The sequence below is a fragment of the Amyelois transitella genome, chromosome 26 (genome assembly GCF_032362555.1).
Source record: "Amyelois transitella isolate CPQ chromosome 26, ilAmyTran1.1, whole genome shotgun sequence".
Classification (NCBI taxonomy): Eukaryota; Metazoa; Arthropoda; class Insecta; order Lepidoptera; family Pyralidae; genus Amyelois; species Amyelois transitella.
Window position 1 is genome coordinate 2973468 of NC_083529.1, and position 20125 is coordinate 2993592.

The following is a 20125-nucleotide window of genomic DNA, read 5'->3' on the forward strand; positions in this document are numbered from 1 at the left end:
CTCTATACATATAATAAATCTGTAGAAAGGTCAATTCTGTACATTGAAAATATTGAAAAAATAAAAAGCAGGGGGTGTTACTGGATCGATACCAAACACAAAAATGTGATTAAAAAAATTTTTGTCTGTCTGTCTGTATGTTCAGGCATCACGTGAAAACTAACGGTTCGATTTTGATGAAACTTGGTATAATTATACCTTATTATCCTGGGCGTAAAATAGGATACTTTTTATCCCGAAAAAATACGAAGAAAAAAAAATCTTAATTTTTCAGTTTATCCATAGACGTTGTTCTGTAGAACCGCGAACACACATTGCGTTACCCGCAGTGGATTTAGCGCCGTAACCTGTAGCGCCTAAAGTCGGCTTTGGCTTGAACCGTTTGCTGCACAAGCGGGCCGCTACTAACTACTATGAAAAAAATACTACATAGCTACATTAATTCCCATCAAGCTGAAAATGAGTATAATTATTTAAAACACAATCAAAAGCATTATTTCAAAATTCCCCATGATTCCGGTTTAAGGAAAAAAATTTACTCACGGTCAAAGGTAAAAAATGGGTGTATCGCAATTTTCTTTAAAACGGTAAGTTTTTCAAATCGGAAAATTACCTCAGACATAAATTGTAGATCATAAAGTTATCTATAAAAAAGGTATCAATAATTTTTTTCAACAAAGCTACCGTTTCTGTGATATAACGATGCAAAAAGTTGCAAGCGTCATAATATGCATCCGTTTCCTTGCCACCTCTGAGGTAGTGTACTATTAGCGCGTTTTTTTTTTACATTTTTATTATTAAACTTGAAAAAGTCTGATATAGGTTAGAATAAACACGTGTTTTCACTACGCAGTGGCACTCAAGACTAACTTTCGTATTTATTATTTAAAAAAAAAATAGAATAACCCTAAGTGAAGAAAATCATCTTAGGACAATAATAGAGGTTACAATTATCAAATTCAATGCAATAATCAAATTAAAACTAAAGCTACTTATAAAAAGAAAGAAAAAAGATGACTACAAATTAAAATTTAATTTATAAATTGTACAGTCCTTGCATAGCATCAACATGCGGGAATGTGCCCAGAAGGCTGGCAGCATTGCCAATTCGAATGGCAATGCTGATTGTCAGATAGCTTGCTAAAAGTGATTAGTGTTTAAGCAAAAGAAAAACAGCTATATTTCATTATCTGATTTATTAAACTGATTTATTTAATTAAACAAATCTAAGCACAAGCTTAATTCAAATTTTACAGATATTATATTATATTATTTATATTATAATTCCATAAAATTATAGCAACAGCAAAATATAATATTATTATTACAGCGATTAAAATAACGTGATCAAAATAAAACGACTCACCAAGTATTGCGGCTCCGATGCGCACAGTCTGACAACTCCGAAACAAATGACACTCGGTCGTCGTCGTGGGTCTTCCTGCATTTCCGCCGTAGGCGGAAATGTGGGGTAGCTGTTCAGGGATTGTGGCCCTCTTCAGCGGATGTCTGCGCTGCCTGCAACGGCAGGCAGGTCACGAGCGTGGCCGTGGCGGCCACTAATGAGGTCTTCCTCTTCCTGCGGGGTCAACGGGCGCCGCGGGTGCGGCGCCTGCAGTGGTGTTCGCTGTGAAAATGGCTTCTCTCGGCGATGGCCAGTGTCTTCGGTCCGGCGGGCGAGCGTGCAGTGGCGCGATACCCACAAGGTGCGGGTGCGCCGACCTGTCCGCCCTGCCGAACATATCGCCGGCCAGACGCGAGATGAACGCGTCCAGGCCCTCCCATTTGAGGTCCCGCTGGATCGTCGCGTTCCTCACGTACCGTGGGGCCCTGACGATGTCGCGGAGACATTGGTTCTCTTGAGCACGGAGACGTTGCCTGTTTGTCTCCGCGACATAGGCGTACCACGCCTGGGCTGCGTACGTGAGGCGGGATCTGACGTAGGTTTTGTAGATCCCGAGCTTCGTCTTCAGCGGGAGGCTGGAGGAGAGGACTGGACGCAGTCTTCCCCTGGCCATCTTCACAGTTTGCACCACTGAATCGACGTGGGTCTTCAGGCGAAGTCCACGGTCGATCTTGACCCCGAGGTAGGTGACGTGTGGCTGCCACGCCACGTCCTTCCCGAAGAGCTTCAGCGGCGGCGGTGGGGCGGCGTTCCCGGAGATAATGGCCTGCGTTTTCGCCACGTTCACCGACAGTCTCCACTTCTGGAGCCAATCTGGCAGGGCGTCGAGTGCCTTTTGGAGCTTCTTGGCGGCGTGCTTCGCGTTTATGGATTTCGCGAAGTACGCCGCGTCGTCGGCGTATAGAGCCAGCTTGGCTCCATCGGCGACCGGGATGTCGTCGGTGTACGCAGCGTAGCAGGCCGGGCTCAGGCAGCTGCCCTGAGGAACGCCAGCCCGGACGGGTTTCTCCGAAGAAACGGCGTCTTCGACCGCCACCCTGATCTTCCGCTCGTTCAGGAAGGAGGCCACAATCCTTGTCAGTCTTCTGGGAAGTTGGCTCTTCGACAGTTTGTACAGCAACCCCTCGTGCCATACTCTGTCGAAGGCCTTCTCGTTGTCGAGGAGCACGACAGCCACGGTCTCCTTGCGATTGGCAGCAGCTGAGATCTCGCCAAGGAGTCTGGCGATCTGGAGCGTCGTGGAGTGTTCGGGCCGGAACCCGAACTGCTCGGCGCGCGGCGTGATGTGCGGCAGTATGAGGCCGAGCAGCAGTTTTTCGAACACCTTCGAGAGGGCGCTGAGAAGCGTGATGGGCCGGTAGCTCTCAGGCTTGCGGAGGTCCTTCCCCGGCTTGGGCAAGAGGATCACCCTTCCGGTTTTCCATATGGTCGGGTAGTGGCCCGAGCGCAGAATGCCGTTGAAGAGGCGCGTCACCGCCGTGATGAATCCCGGCGGTAGGTGGCGAAGCGCCTCATTTGTGACGTTGTCTGCGCCCGGGGCTTTCCTGGGCTTCAGCTTCAGGATGGTCCTCTTGACCTGGCCGGGAGTGAAGAATACCGCATCCTCAAGCTCCGGCACTGGCTCCGCAAGGTACTCCCGAAGGTGCTCGACGACGCTGTCGTGGTGGGCCTGGTCCACGATCGGGTTCGGCGTGAACTGACGCTCCAGATGCTCGGCGAAGATCTCAGCTCTGTCTTCGGCCTTGAACCGTGGGAGGCCATCGGCTGCCAGCAGCGGCCGGACGGGTTGTGGCACGCCCGACAACTGCCGGCAGAGGCGGTGAACGGAGGGGATATCACCGCCTACCGATAAGAGGTGGTTCTCCCACGATCTGGCTGCGTGCTCCTCTAGTTTGTCCTTGATTGTCTCCACCAGCTTGTTCAGGTCGGCTTTGAGTGTTGGGCAGCGAGTACTCATCCACAGCCTCCGCATTCTTCGCTTCCGCTCCAGCAGCGCGGTGAGGTGCGCCGGGAGCGGCTCGGGTTTGGCGGTGGCCGGCACGGGGGTCCGTGCGGCGTCGAGCGCGTGCTGGATGCTGCGGGTGATGGCACTCGCCGCAAGCTCGACCTCTTCGCTGGTGGAGACCCGCTTGAAGGCGACACTGGCCTTGTCGCCCACAATTTCGTCTTGGAAGTGGTCCCATTTTATTTTGGATGTTCTCCTCGGCAGCGTGACCCTCGCTGGAAGGTCCCGGAGGATGAGAAGAACCGGCCGGTGATCTGACGGCAGGTCCGGGTAGACGTGCAGTGTTGGCAGCGCTGTCAGCCCTCTGTGGGCCACGATGTCGATGGTGTCGGAGCCTCCCAACGTGTCGGTGTGGGTGGGTTCGTCCGGCCCCAACAGCTCGAAGTCGTGGTCCACAGCGGCCTGATGAAGGATTCTTCCGCTTCGGTTGATCCTCGTGGAGTTCCAGGCTGTGTGCTTGGCGTTAAAGTCGCCAGCCACAAGCGTTGGCGTGGTAGTGTTCAGTAGGGACCAGAGCTCGTTGGTGTCGAGCTTGGCCCCTGGCGGTATGTATGCAGCAAACAGCCGCAGCTCGCGGCCGGCGACGCTGATGAGCACGCCGAGGGCGTACATTGTCTGGAACTCCACGTGGGGGATGGGCTGATGAATAATGTTGCGCTTCACCAACACTGCAAGTCCCCGGTAGGCATATCCACTGACCGGGCTCTTCTCATCCTTCCGGTATGTAATGTAATTGGGGATGCCAAACTTTTGGTCATCCCGCAGGTGGGTCTCGCTGACGAGGAGAACATCGATGTGCTGCTCCCGGAGGAAGTTGGCCAGCAAGTATTTCTTCCTCCGGAGTGATTCTGCGTTCCAGTACACGATCCTCAGAGGCGTACCATCCATAATTAAAGGTTAGGGGTGGGTACGCCTCTGAGGGGGGCCGCGGGGACGAGGGCGGCCAGTAGTGCCTGCATCTGCTGCACCGACTGCACCAGTGCGTAGAAGTGCTCCGGCGGGATCGGCGCAGCCGAGGCAGGCGCGGGAACGGTTTGAGGTGCCGGGGGAGGCGGCACGGTTGCAGCCGCTTCTTCCTCCGCCACGGGGGCAGAGCTCACGGCGGCGGCATTCTTCTTCTTCTTCTTCTTCCTTTTCTTTTTCGGGAGCTCTGCTCCCCTGGCGGTCGGTGGGTTGGCGGGGGCCATCAGTGAGGCCTCTGCTGCTTCGGACGTGGTGTTTTGAGGCGTGGGGGCGGTTCCGCTGCGAGCGACCGGGCCAGCCCGTCTGTTTCTGGCCTCGCGCCGCAGCACCGGGCACGAAGAGTGATTCGCCGGGTGCGGTCCACCGCAATTGGCGCAGGTGGCGGGCTGGTCCAATGGCCGCTCACAGTCCGTGGCCTTGTGGGGCCCTCCACAGCGCACGCAGACGGTCGCTCGGTGGCAGTTGACCGACGAGTGTCGGAACAACTGACATCTGTGGCACTGGGCGGGTCCCTGCTTCCCCCTCCACGCCTCCACCTTCAGGGTCGGCCAGTGAAGGAGCTCCTTAACCGTGAATACCTCCTGGCAGTTCTGTGTTCTGGCCAGGAGGGCGAAGAAGACACATCCGGGGCGATCTCCCCTGCCCCGGATGGCTTTGATGGCTTCCACGGTGAAGCCCTTCTCCTCCAGGTCTTCTTTAAGCGCGGCCTCCTCCGTGTCGGGCGGCAGCCCGCGGATGGCCACCTTCAAGGGACGGTCCGACGGCAACGAATATGAGTGCCATTGGACGTCCAGAGTGTTGATATATCTCTGGACTGTCCTATATTCGTTGCCGTCCTTTGGCGTAAAGTGCACGCCTCTTCCGCGTGCGACGGCGGCCGGCGAGCGTCCCAGCAGTCGGCTAATTTCCCTGAAATGGACCACCCAGTTGGGCAGGTGGTCCACACAGATCCTTGGGTAGCGCGGCTCCCGGGGCGCTTGTGCCGTCGGCGGGGCGGCTGAGGCGGCTGCGTCGGCGGCGGCGGCGGTGGCGGTGGCTGCGAGGGCTGCGGTTCCAGAGGAGGCCACAGCTGTGGTCGAACTGGAGGCGGCAGGTGTTGAGGTGGTGGGCGGGGCGCGAGGTACCGCTCCCCGTTGTGCCCCTTTCCTTTGGGGAAGCGGGGCTCCGGTGTTAGCCGCTACCCGGGCAAATGATACCGCGGGAGCGGCCAGCGAGGGCGGCGCGCGTTGGGCGGGCGCGTGGGCGGGCGCAAGGGCGGGGGCCTGGGCGGGCGCCTGGGCGAGCGCCTGGGCGGGCGGGCGAGCGGCTGCTTGGGCGGGCGTCTGGGCGGGCGGGCGAGCAGCCGCTTGGGCGGGCGCCTGGTTGGGCGGGCGGGCGGCTAGTTGGGCGGCCGCTTGGTTGGGCGGGCGGGCAGCTGGTTGGGCGGGCGCCTGGTTGGGCGGGCGGGCGGCTGGTTGGGCGGGCGCCCGGCTGGGCGGGCGGGCGGTTGGTTGGGCGGGCGCCTGGTTAGGCGGGCGGACGTCTGCTTGGGCGGGCGGGCGGGCGGCTGCGTGGGCGGCCGCTTGCATGGGCGCCTGGGCGGGCGCCTGGGCGGACGCGTGGGCGGGCGCGCGATTTGAGTCCGCCCCCGCTTGGGCACGGCGCGGGTCCCGGGACTGCCATCTCGGGATCGCTGATCTTCCGGCCGGCGGAGGCTTCATCATTGCATCGGCGGCGGCGGCGGCGGCGGCGGCGGCGGCGGCCTCAGAGCCGCGCTCCGACGCCATTGTGGCCGCGCGCTGCAGGGGGCGGCGGCTTGCTTCCGTCATCGTCAGGTCCGCCATAGACCCCGACGACGACGGCTCCTGCGTGGAGGAGCGGGATTCCTCCTCCCCCATGTTGATGGCGCGCGGCTTTTTCTTTTGGCCTTCTTCTTCTGGGCTGGCCGGCCTCTTCAGGAGGGAGGTAATTACCCTCCCCCTCGGAGTTCCCATATCGACGGGGGGCAGTGCAATCACCCCCCGCCTCGCCGCGTCCAACGCCGTCAGGTCGGCGACCGACGGGGCGACCCCCCGCACCTCATTTTCTTGGAGGCGCAGGTATACGGCCATCCATTGGGCCAACCCCGGCGACAGCCAGTTCCCCTTGACTAGCCGAACTAGAATCTCCGCGTCCCTCTTCATCCATCCCTTTGGGGACAGGGACGCGAGGGGCGCGGGTGTGGGTGCGGCGGCGAGGGCGGCGGTAGCGTCGAAGGCGGTCCTGACTGCCGCGGAGGCGTCGGTGGCCGGGGTAACGGCGCTGACGGCGGCGGTGGTGGCGGCGGCGGCAGCGGCGGCGGCGGAAGTGGCGGCGGCGGTGGCGGCAGCGGTGTTGGCCGCGGTGGCGGCAGCGGTGGTGATGGCGGCGGCGGTGACGGCGGCAGTTACAATAGGTGCTGCTGCGGTCGTCGTCGTCGCCGTGTTGGTGTTCGTAACTGCGGCGGCGGAGGCCGCGGCGACGGCATCGGCGGCAGTTAGCGCAGCGGCGACAGCAGCGGCGGAGACGGCGGCGGCGGGCGCGTGAAAAACGCCCGTCGGCGTAGCATACGCCGCTGGTGGCGTATGCGTTGGGGCGATGTCGGGGGAGGGGTGCGGGGGACCCGCACCTACCCCTTCCCGGGGGGGGGGCTCCATTTCGGAGCCCGGACGACGCGCGGGAGTGGAGTCGCTCCCGAGCAGCCGAAGGAACAACGGGGCCGACTACCCAACCCCTTTTCACCGGTGAGACCCGCTGGTGGGAGGCCGGCTACTTGGGGGGTGCGAGCAAATCAGTCCCGAAGTCCTGGCAGGGGTTTCCGCCGGGAGCTATCCTCTCCTACGCAAATATTGTTTGCGGGGTGTTGGGGGGGCGTGGCTACGTCTTCCCCAATCGCGGAAACTGAAGTCGGCTCGTACTCGAAGAAATTGTTCTTGAAGCGACTGGCGAATCCACACTCGGTCGGTGCGCTCTTGGCTTTAAATAGTGTGACGTAAACAACAAGATGGCGCCTGACAGAGTGTCATCGTTTCACAACTGTTTTGATTTTGAATATGTATATTGTTTAAAACAAGTTTATTTTATTTCAATAAATTACGAAAATAAATTAATTAAAATGAAACTAAAAACTGCCTTGCATAATGAACGGGAATAAGGTGTTTGTGAAACATCATAGACTTTTAAACAATGATTATTTACATGTTTAATTAGGCTTTAATTAAATATAATGCGATATGCATGTTTATGCTAACAGATTCGGCCATCCTAATGTAAGTGTGTCCTTACACTTAAGCCTAATTTATTTCTAGATTTAAATTAATAATATTAGTACAAAATACAGGCCTCAAAGTCCTGTTAACAATATGACAGGCCTCAAAGTCCTGTTAACAATATGACAGGCCTCATTGTCCTGTTAACAATATTACAGGCCTCATTGTCCTGTTTACAATATGACAGGTCTCATTGTCCTGTTTATAATATGACAGGCCTCATTGTCCTGTTAACAATATTACAGGCCTCATTGTCCTGTTTACAATATGACAGGCCTCATTGTCCTGTTTACAATATGACAGGCCTCATTGTCCTGTTTACAATATGACAGGCCTCATTGTCCTGTTTACAATATGACAGGCCTCATTGTCCTGTTTAAATATATTTCAGGCCCCATTGTCCTGTTTTATAATATTTCAGGCCCCATTGTCCTGATTGCAGACCCCATTGTTCTGCTTTAAAAAAAAAAATAAAACAACATGCAAATTAATCAGATTCCTGACTGCAGACCCCATTGTTCTGCGTTATTGAGAAAAAGAAAAAATAATAATAATTAAAACAACATGCAAATTAATCAGATTCCTCCTCACTCAGGATGTTATCATTGGGTCTTGAAAAATTTAACCATGGCTTTAATTTGTCAATCGCGACAACCGTGGAATATTTTTTGTTACCTTTTCTAGTCAAAGGAGTGTCTTCTATTTGATACCTATCATGATCATAAGCTTTAGTAATTTTATAAGGGCCTTGAAATTTTGGAACTAGTTTTTTACTGTTGCCCGTCGCTGGGACCTGCCGTTCTACTCTAACTAAGTCACCTTCTTTAAATTGAATAGGCTCACACCTAGTTTTATCATACCTCTCCTTTTGTTGCTGTTGTGACTTTTTTACAAAGGCACTTATTTCATTCCTAATACTACTTAAGTCCAATTCTTCATTAATTGTAATGCCATCATCTATAGCAGTTAGTAATTTATTGTCACTTGGACCTTTTGGTCTAACACCGAAAAGTGCTTCTGCCGGAGTTCTATTAATACCTTTATTAAGGGTATTATTTATACCCCATTGAACTTCCGGCAAGTAGTCTTCCCATTTACTTTCGGATGTCCCTACGCATTTTGCCGTTAATGAGTCTACAATAACTTTATTGTAACGTTCAACCTGACCGTTTGCCCTAGGGGTTGCTACAGCATTGAGAACGTGATTGATTCCTTTTTCTATTATGAAAGCTTTAAATGAGTCGCTCGTAAACGAAGTTCCCCGATCCGAAATTATTCTACGTGGTACACCAAAAATGCCTAAATATTCTCGCAATATCTTTATAGTTGAACTAGTTTTAGTATTCCGAACTGCTCTCAAGTAAATAAACCGCGTAAATGCATCAATTATTACTAATATATAAATATTACCCTTTGTGCCCTTGACAAAGGGGCCCACGTGGTCTAGATGCACAGTATCAAAAGGTTTGCTGACTTTTTCGATTGGGTTTAGGAATCCGGGTTTTTTTCCAGCAACGGCTTTTGAATATGCGCACTCTAAACAAGACGTAACATACTTTTTAATGAATCGCCTCATTTTCGGGAACCAAAAATGGAGCTTAACTTTCTCGAGGGTTTTATCTAAGGCGAAATGGCCTATGTCGTCGTGATTTTGTTTCACCACTTGCCACCGAACACCCTTAGGCACAACCCACCTATCACCATCGGGAGTGATTCTAAAAAGCTTACCGTTTTTTAACTTATAATAATTTTTAATATCCGTAATATCCTCTAAATTTGGATCATTCAAAACACCAATGATTCGTTGAATTTCCGAATCCGCGTTTTGAACTGTCGTTATCCAATCAGATTCAGACACATGATATATGGAATGTTCAATAGTTTTATTTTCTTTTGGTGGGTTGCGGCTCAGAGCATCTACGTGACTCATGGAAACTCCTGCTCTATATTCTATGCTAAAGTCAAAATCTTGCATGAAAGTCCACCATCGGGCTACACGTGGTAACATGTCTCGTTTCGAAAATGTAGCTCTTAAAGAGTTACAATCGGTAACAACTTTAAATGTAATCCCTACAAGATAAACTCTGAATTTTTGAAAGGATGCTACAACCGCGAGAGTTTCCAAGTCATAGGAAGTGTAGTTTTGTTCCTCGGGTGTAGTTTGTCGACTAAAGTAGGCTATCGGTCTTAATTTGGAATGTTCATCTTTTTGAAGCAGAATCCCAGCAATACCTATCTTGCACGCATCGGTATGGAGTTCAGTAGCTGCATTTACGTTATACAATGCTAAAATAGGTTTCTGTACTAATTTGTCTTTCAAAGTTTGAAATGATTTTTGCTGCTCCTCATTCCATACCCATGGTGCATCCTTTCTGAGGAGTTGAGTTAGTGGTTTAGCAAGTATAGAGAAGCCTTGTACGAATCGTCTGAAAAAACTAGCCAACCCAAGGAACTGTCTGACATTGTGTTGGTTTTTAGGTGTGGGGAAATTTTCTACTGCGTAAATTTTCTTTGCTCCTGGCTTTATACCATCAGCCGAAATTTCAAAACCTAAATAATCCACAGAATGTGCAAAGAAATTACATTTCTTTAATTTTAACGTAAGACCAGCATCAGCTAAAACTTGCAATACTAATTCTAAACGATCTAATCCTTCTGAAATACTAGTTGATGGTATAATAATATCGTCTAGGTATGCCAAAGCTTCCTTATAGCGTAGGCTACCGAGGACCTGATGCATTATTCTTTGGAAAGTGGCTGGGGCATTTGCCAAACCGAAGGGCATCCTATTAAATTCAAAATGCCCTTCTGGCGTGACGAAAGCAGTTTTGTATTTATCATTTTCAGAAACTGAAATTTGATAATAGCCAGAAGCCAAATCAAGAGTTGTGAAAAAGGTGTTTCCTGAAAGTACATCTAGCTGGTCATCAATCAAGGGCATCGGATAGTTTTCCTTTATAGTCTTTATTCAGTGCGCGGTAGTCAACGCATAACCTATAGTCTCCAGTTTTTTTTTTTAACTAGAACAATCGGGCTAGAGTATGAGGAAGTAGAGGGTCTTATTATATTATTTTCTAATAACTCATGAATCATTTCCCTTACAACTTCTTTTTCTTTCACAGCTAGACGGTATGGTCTATATACGACTGGGTCATTATCTTGTAGGGAAATAGTCATATTCGATACTTGACAATTACCCAATTCCGACAAAGAGAAAGCAAAACAATTACGGAATCTGTTTAGTAGTCCTAGAAGGTTGTTAATTGTAGACTCATTTAAATTATCATCTAAATTTAAATCTGATTTCGTTATTAAGCTAGTTTGCTGTAGACGGTTTTGGGTTGATACACGGAGTACGTTCCTCTTTACCTCTTCAAGAGCTATTTTCCCACGAGCGACTAGATGATCTTTATCAAAATGTAATGTTCCTGTACTTATACCATTGATGATAATCTCACCTTCACCAGCGTCATTGAATCGATAAATACCGTTCAGAATACAATAACATACATTACTTTTATATCTAATACCACCTTCAATAAACAACACCCCAGTAAATGTTGGTCTAGTATATACTTTTACTATAGTTGGGCCAGATATTGTAAAAGATTCGAAACAATGTAAATTAATCTTATCTGGGTTTTCAAAATAGGAAAAATTTTGAAATATATCAAAGCGGTCGCTTGTTTTATATATAAGAATATGTGATTGTTCGGTGAACGTTTGACCAATCATCAATGGTACTTGCATAACATTATCCGGGACCAAAAGCAGCTCCGTATCTGCCCCAACACCGTCAATTTGGACAAATGCAGTGATTCTTCCTAAGACTTGCACAATGGAATTACCAAACCCTTTCAAAACTGGCAAGTTATCAAAATCAATCGTTTCAATATTTAATTTTGCTAAATACGACGCTTTTAACATGGAACAATCACTGCCAAGGTCTATGAACGCTTCTATCGGAACATTGTTGACTAAAGCTTGTTTTTGAAACTTTTTACTTGAAACTTCATCAAAACTAACTCTATTTACGGATTTCTCAGTACTAGATATATTAAGATAGCATTTATCAGTTTCATGTCCTATTCGTAAGCATTTTGTACATTTTCTAATGGGTAAACTACATTGGCTTACTATGTGACCTTCCGTCTTACAGTTAGCGCAACGAATAATTTTTCTCTTGTACGAAGTTGATTGAGTTTGGTTATTTGGCTGAGAGTTATCAAGTTTTTGTAGATGCGGTTTATTATTAAAACGTCTATCACTATTAAGTTTAATGTTACGGGAATTTCTTAAATAAGTAAGAAGCTTATCTAAGTCATCAAACTGTGCTGCTTCAGCACTTAGTCTAATGGCACGATCATCGATACCATGTAGAACACATTCTACAGCTCTTTTGCCGGTTATAGAACACCTATTGATTAAGGCAATCTTATCATAAAAATATTCGTCTAACGGATCTCCAAATTTAGCGCGCCTAGCAAGCATGTCGCTCAACATTTGACCATAATTTTCGTCAGATGGAAATGCCGTAAGTAACTTAGACTGCCACTCTTTCCAGGTAAAAAGGACGGAAGGTAGGCCTTCATACCATATTTTAGCAACACCTTTTAGTTTAGGGAGAGCATAATGTATTATTTGCCTATCAGACCATCCGTATATAATTGCGCATTCATTAACTTTATGAAGCCACATGGCCATTGTTTGCCCTTTTCCCGCAGGATCGAACTCGGGTACTGTATTGTTTAAGGAACTTATTTTATCAGGATTGGGAGTTATTGACTTTAGTGCTTCTACTAACAAATTAAAGGTATTACTATCTGCAGTTACAGTAGGTTTTGGTAAGATAGCACTCACCTGCTCAACATCGCTGCAACCGCGATTGGGAGGCCTCTGGCCCTGTTGCGGTATACGCGTTTCGCGGCTGAAAGGCTGCTGTGACGACCGCAGCTCAGGGCTTTCAGACCGCTGTAGGGCTAGCCACAACCGGCTACGGGACCGCCGTGGCGATCGTTGCGCCCGACCTTGTGACCGCTGTGATGACCGCGTGTGGGGGCTTCGAGGCTGCATGTGGCGACTACGAGACCGCGTGCGATGGCTTCGAGACCGCGTGCGGTGGCTTCTTCTCCGGGTGTGTCGGCTTCGTGATCTCGTGTGGCGGCTTCGAGAAGGCGTGCGCTGGTTTCGAGACGGCGTGTGCCTTCTTCGAGACCGCGCGTGGTGGCTTCTAGACCGGTGTCTACGCTGCTCATGGTCTTGAAACAGCTGCCTGTAGACTTGGGACCGCTGATCACGGCCGCAAGTCCCCTTTTCGTCCCTTTGAGACCGTTGCTCGCGGGACCGGACCTGCTGTTCGTTGTTTTGGGGCCGCTGTGGCGACCGTAGCTCATGGTCTCGTTGCGGAGATCGCACATTCAATAAGGAGTGGGGGCTATTGCCCGCTGCTTGAGAACCACATGGCAGTATAGGGGATTTGGAACTATCCATTGTTAATCTGAGAATATAAAACAATTCAGGCAAAGCATCTGTTCTAAAATATCTTAGTGATTCTTATTTATATTAATAGTTTACTTATCAGTTAAGATTTAGCATTTCAAAATTATATTTCTGAAATTGATGAAATCAACCAAAATGAAACAAATACTCTGCTCTTTCTGTTATCGAGCTGTTATAAATGCAAAAAGTTACACAGAGACAAAAAAAAAAAAAAAAAATATCGTCCTCTCATCCCACTTCTGATATGTCAGATAGCTTGCTAAAAGTGATTAGTGTTTAAGCAAAAGAAAAACAGCTATATTTCATTATCTGATTTATTAAACTGATTTATTTAATTAAACAAATCTAAGCACAAGCTTAATTCAAATTTTACAGATATTATATTATATTATTTATATTATAATTCCATAAAATTATAGCAACAGCAAAATATAATATTATTATTACAGCGATTAAAATAACGTGATCAAAATAAAACGACTCACCAAGTATTGCGGCTCCGATGCGCACAGTCTGACAACTCCGAAACAAATGACACTCGGTCGGTGCGCTCTTGGCTTTAAATAGTGTGACGTAAACAACAAGATGGCGCCTGACAGAGTGTCATCGTTTCACAACTGTTTTGATTTTGAATATGTATATTGTTTAAAACAAGTTTATTTTATTTCAATAAATTACGAAAATAAATTAATTAAAATGAAACTAAAAACTGCCTTGCATAATGAACGGGAATAAGGTGTTTGTGAAACATCATAGACTTTTAAACAATGATTATTTACATGTTTAATTAGGCTTTAATTAAATATAATGCGATATGCATGTTTATGCTAACATGATTCTCTGAGCCAGATAAATTCCAGCCCTCCGGTCAAGATATACCTCAATTAGCTTTTTCGACAATTGTCGGAAAAGCTGATGGGCAGATAGGCTCCCCGGTCCCAGAGTTTCTACCCCAAAAGGTTCAAAAGTATAGATATTACCGATAACTACATACATACATACATACATAAAATCACGCCTCTTTCCCTGAGGGGTAGGCAGAGACTACCTCTTTCCACTTGCCACGATCCCTGCATACTTCCTTTGCTTCATCTACATTCATAACTCACTTCATGCAAGCTCGGCGGTTTCGGGTACTTTTGACCTGACCCTTTACCAGGACGTCCTTAATTTGATCAAGATATGTTCGTCTAGGTCTTCCCACCCCGACCTTTCCCTCCACACTCCATGTATATCTGCTTAGTCAACCTGTTTTCATTCATCCTCTCCACATGACCGAACCATCTCAACATACCCTTTTCTATTCCTGTAACTACATCTTCTTTCACATCACAACATTCCCTTATCACACTGTTCCTTATCCGGTCACTCAATTTCACACCCAACATACTCCTTAACGCTCTCATTTCCACTGCATTTATTCGGCTTTCGTGCTTCTTTTGCCATACCCAACTTTCACTCCCATACATTAATGTCGGGACCAACACGCCCCTGTGCACAGCCAGTCGAGCCTTTTTGGATAGTTTCTGACTGCTCATAAAGGCATGCAAAGCTCCATTCACCATGTTCCCCGCGTTCACTCTCCTTTCAATATCACTATCACACTTGCCATCTGATGTAAACTTTGATCCCGATAACTACATATTTGCGCCTTTTGAGGTTTTTTGCCTCATTTGAAGCAAAACGGCCTTAGATTTAGTAACCTGAAGATGAGACGGCGCAAGTGTGTCGACACAAGTAGCATCCCACACTAAAGGCCGCCCCAATCTCCAGGGTACCAAAGTCATACCATCCGGTCTCTTGGCATCATCCCGAGCCAGACCGTTTGGTTCTAGGAGGATTATATCATTTAGGGCGGCATGGCGCCCTAAACGGCCGGCACTCCTAGGGCATGAGAGGCCGTGGTGTCCATAGCCGACAACGGTATCCCCGCAAGGACAACTATTATTAAAGACTAACGGTATTTCATGTGTTGAGCATTCTGAGATAAAGCAGCTATACGACCCTAGCCACGTACACAATTAAACAGAGAGACAGATGTTGTCTCAAGGTTTCACTACAGTATAAATGAAGGGACTGGGTTTCATTATACTTATGTATATTTTATATTTTGAATTCAAAATTACCGACAGAACAATATTTTTACTTATATTACTGCTACGTAGAGTATATACGAGACGTGCTTATGCATATTATGACGCTTGCAACTTTTTGCATCGTAATATCTCAGAAACGGTAGCTTTATTGAAAAAAAATATTGATTCCTTTTTATAGATATCTTTATGATCTACAATCTATGTCTGAGGTAATTTTCCTATAAAACTTACCGTTTTGAAGAAAATCGTGAAAATCCCATTTTCTTACCTTTGACCTTGGGTAATTTTTTTCCTTAAACCGGAATCATGGGGAATTTTGAAATAATGCTTTTGATTGTATTTTAAACAATTATACTCATTTTCAGCTTGCTGGGAATTAATGTAGCTTCTTTCCTATTTTTTGGTCTAAATTGACCGGACTGAAAATAAAATGGAGAAATAAACCATCTACGCGAAGACCGACATCCGCGCGGACGGAGTCGCGGGGGAAAGCTAGTAAGAAATAAATAGGTAATTATTCTGCTTTTTAATTATGATTATTTTTTTCGCTTCTGGGGATTTGGGATCTTGGGGATTAATATAATTTTTTGTGAGATGTCTCAATTAGGTAGATATTAAATGAGTATATTCCATAAATAAAACTTTTTAAACTGTTTCCTGAAGCGGTTTCGTTGAAGAGAACATGCAAAAAAACAGCATATTAATAAAGTCGACGTAATCAAGAACATTGCAAATATTTGCATAATTTCCTTTGATACTCGTTTTACTTACAGGAAATACAGAATAAATAAAAAAAAAAAAAACACTTTCTGTTTAAATGCTAACATTGTTAAAAGAAACAGCATTTCCATTTTATCACACAAAATATTTTTTATAAATCTGTTACTCAAGTAAGCTTACTAGGACAGAAAATCAAAGGCTTTCCCAAAAGATTTCAACCTTGACCTGTAACAAGCGGTTTTCATCTAACTTTTTCTATTTTCCTCAAAAAGTTACTGAATTTTATACTATTATACTTGGGTTATATTACTTGGTTTTGTTCCTGTCACTTTTTGAATTTCAAAACTATCATCAAGTTGAATGTGGTCATAGCTATTTCAAAAGACTATTGGCTCTGTCTACCTCGTGAGGGATAAAAACTGATTTCAACTATAAAGGTTTTGAATTAATTAAAAATATTGAACTAACAAACTTGCGAGAACTCAATTCGGTCGCTTTGATTATATTAACGATTTTCTTATTTCTAATAAAGACTGACTCATAATTCTAAGTCATACCTCCCAGCAATAGTTACCAATGGCTGCCTCTTATTCTTATACAGATACCATGTAATGACAGGAAAACAAAAGAACTTAGGAATTTTCAAGGCCAAAGTGAACTGGCATTATTTGAGCTTGCATGGCCACCTTAGGCCTTATCTTACTTACCACCAGGCAGATTGAAGTCAAAACGCGCTCAAATTATAATAAAAAAAAAAACTTAAATATTGTTCTGAAACGTAAACAAAAATAGCATTAAATCAAACCCTACAAAAATAAACAGTCGAGGCAGCATAGCTAAAAATTGTCAGTCGAAGCGGGACATGGCGAAACATCGACATGTATTATTCATATCCATCGGAGATGAGGAAGCATGGATAACATAGACATAGATGTAGGTAGATACTGCAAATTCAGTTATCTCTGTATGGCACATACATATATATAATGACGTGTATATGCCTTGCGGGGTAGACAGAGACAACAAAGACTGTTTGGTTTAATGATAGAATTGGGATTTTAATAGTGACGGGTTGCTGGCCCATCGCCTAAAAGAAGAATCCCTATTTTTTTAAGCCTATTCTTTAGTCGCCTTTTACTATATTAATGGGAAAGAGTGGTCCTATTCTTTTTTATATTGGGGCGGGGTACCATACGGCACTCTGTATGGATAGTATACCCTTTCAAAATTACTTTTCTCGAGAAATCATTAACTATTTTTTTTATTGGATGTGTTTTCCGAATATTACTTTATTCATTTGAAAGGCGTTTTAACGAATTTATTTTTCTATTTTGATCAACTTTTAGTGTTAGTAGATTCTGATAACCTCTTTCTCAAAAAGCAGTAATTGGCTCTAGTCCGCTTTGATGGCAAGCTTTGCAAGCGAGTGTACATAAATAAATAAATATATACGGGACAAATTACACAGATTGAGTTAGCCTCGAAGTAAGTTCGACACTTGTGTTACGAGATACTAACTCAACGATACTATATTTCTTATAAATACTTATATAGATAACCATCCAAGACCCAGGCCAATCAGAAAAAGTTCTTTCTCATCATGCCCTGGCCGGGATTCGAACCCGGGACCGCCGGTGTCACAGACAAGCATACTACCGCTGCGCCACAGAGGCCGACATACGTTGGTGAGTTCTAGCTAGATCTACATCTATCATGTACGTTATCCGTGCGTGGTACGATAGGTACAACTTGCCTTGAAAAACCGTATGAATACGTAAAATATTACTTGCGCATTCGGGCACAGGTTTCCATAAAACTCGGTAGGCACAAGATTCATAAATTCATAATGTCTTTCAGCACGATTTCAATCGGCCGATTTCTTTGTATCGGAATTGTTTTTCGAATGTTTCGATCAAATTTTCGTTGATTTTTTGGCAGGAAGATTTTCAGGGTTAGATTTTTTGGAGGGATAATCATGTAACACACTGGATACAAGCGTCATTGTCACTGTCACGGGGTCAAAAAAAATTCTCTTTTTAATAAAACAAAAAAAAATCAAATAGTGACAGGTTGCTGGCCCATTGCCTAAAAGATGAAATTCTAGTATATCTCTTAGTCGCCCTTTAAGATATGGAAAAGAGATGGAGAGGTCGAATTCTTTTTTCAATTGGTGGCGGGAACCACACGGCACACACACACACAAATACAACGCGTTTCATTAATACGAGAATGGAAATTGACTATGATTTATCACGGTCTAAATTGCTATCATTTTGACGGTTATTAATATAACTTGTGATGGCCTGAATAGGTACCAAATACGGTCGCCGTATTGATTTCCTCAACTGGAACAAACAAAGCTGCAAACTTTTGTAGATAATTGATTTTTCGCATTTAAATTTGATGCCTTTCGCTGCTAATGATAATTAGATCGGTAAATTTTTAAGTTATTTTTGAATTTTGTAGAGAAAGTTTAGACGGTTTGGTCATGTCGAGGGGATAAATGAAAGCATCAATCTGCTTTCATTTATCCCCTAAGCAATTATACGAAGGGATTGTGAATGGGACTATTGGAGTGAGAAAGCCTAGACGAACGTACCTTGATCAGATCGAAGACGTTCTAGCAAAAGGCCTGACCTTCAAGAGTACCCGTAACCGAAGAGCTTACATGAAGAGAGTTATGAATGTGGATGAAGAGAAAGAAGTATGCACCGTGGCAAGTTGAAAGAGGCGCGATTTATGTGTATGATATTGTTAAGTTCAAAGATCTACAGAAGATTGTTCAGAATTGGCAGTGGTTTGGAAGATTTATTATTAGTATAGTTAAGAAATAGTTCAAGTGAATCATAGCCAGTCGCCCAGTGACCACGGATTATTGTAAAATGATTCAAAAAGTAAAAAGACATATAGGTATCATTTTTAATATTTTATACCTATTGAACATGGCTGCAAGACGCTCGTGTGCAAATGAAGCGTGATAAAATTTCATTCTTCCATTCAGTAGTTTTTGCGGGAGGCTAGTTGATATCCATATTTACAAACTATCCAATTGATGATATTAGTATAATCTAAAACTTACATACACACATATAGTCACGTCTATATCCCTTGCGGAGCCAGATTTAAAACTTTAAGCCTTAATTATAACAAGTTTACTTGATGCTATAACTATTCTTTGATATTCAAACGTTAGTAAATAGCACACAGATGCAATAATTGATAATATTAAAGATAATGCATGAATTTATTAATAATTTAGATAAACATTAATTATTTTACATCTTACTTTTCGGGTGACATCTGGATATAAAGTACAAAAATCTTTTTTAACAGATTTTACATCATTACGGTAAATAATTATCTTCCAATTCATTAGAGCGAAGTAAATGAACAAGATTTCAAAAGATTAAATGTCGCTACCTTGCATAATTTCAGCGTCATTCATTTTTTAATTAGGGGGGAAAATATTGTGTAAATAAGATGGGGGGAGAGAGGAGTCCCGGGCAAATGTAAATGTGAGAGGGAGGGGGAAAACAGTGAGTTTCTATAATATGTACGTAGGTACTTACAAGTAATGTGTCTTTATCCCTTACGGGGTAGACAAAGCCAACAGTTTGGAAAAGACTAGAAGGCGACGTTCAGCGGTATGGCCTAGAAAAAGAATCCCAAGTTTATTAGTTATTTTTGTATGTTTATTTGACTATAAGACTTATAAACTTGGGATTCCTCTTGTAGACGATGAGTGAGCAATCTGTCAATATTAGATATAGACGTAACTATATGTATATACGTATGTTTATTGGTCTGATTTTCACGCTTAATCAATTTTCTGTATATTGTGATCGTGAATAAAGCTTTTATCTATCTTTCATGAAATTAAGCAAACCCAAATTCTTAAAGAAGACATGATAAATGATAGTAGAGAAGCCAAAGACGAGAGCAAAATTTAGTTACGAATTTATATCGGCATAAATCCTTTTGTAGGAAACAGAATACATATTTAGTTCTTGGAAATTTGGCAGCATAAGCTTTCTCCGAACTAGAAGTTTTACACGCAAACAATTTTGAACCTTATAGACTTTATTAAGAATTCTGACCACGGAAAGTTCATAACAAAGAATTTAGGTAATTATTTGTTATTAAGGTTCTAACGGTTAATTTTCTTAAGTCT

General features: G+C 45.1%; 2 protein-coding genes across 2 annotated transcripts; both read right to left on the reverse strand.

Moving 5' to 3' along the window:
* Window positions 1–4300: 4300 nt before the first annotated feature.
* Window positions 4301–7027, reverse strand: LOC132903423 (ice-structuring glycoprotein-like). Its single transcript, XM_060951724.1, has one exon. The coding sequence runs from the start codon at window positions 7025–7027 to the stop codon at window positions 4301–4303; it is 2727 nt and encodes a 908-aa protein (XP_060807707.1).
* Window positions 7028–7713: 686 nt separating this feature from the next.
* Window positions 7714–13129, reverse strand: LOC106140034 (serine/arginine repetitive matrix protein 2-like). Its single transcript, XM_060951725.1, has 2 exons — window positions 12500–13129; window positions 7714–7779 (listed from the first exon to the last, which is right to left on the reverse strand). The coding sequence occupies exons 1-2, from the start codon at window positions 13127–13129 to the stop codon at window positions 7714–7716; spliced, it is 696 nt and encodes a 231-aa protein (XP_060807708.1).
* Window positions 13130–20125: the final 6996 nt, after the last annotated feature.

Coding starts and splice junctions, on each gene's coding strand:
- LOC106140034 (XM_060951725.1), bottom strand. CDS start 13,129: ATGGATAGTTCCAAATCCCCTATACTGCCATGTGGTTCTCAAGCAGCG. Junction 7,780..12,499: donor GTTGCAGCGATGTTGAGCAG/GTGAGTGCTATC, acceptor TATTGTTAACAG/GACAATGAGGCCTGTCATAT.
- LOC132903423 (XM_060951724.1), bottom strand. CDS start 7,027: ATGGAGCCCCCCCCCCGGGAAGGGGTAGGTGCGGGTCCCCCGCACCCC.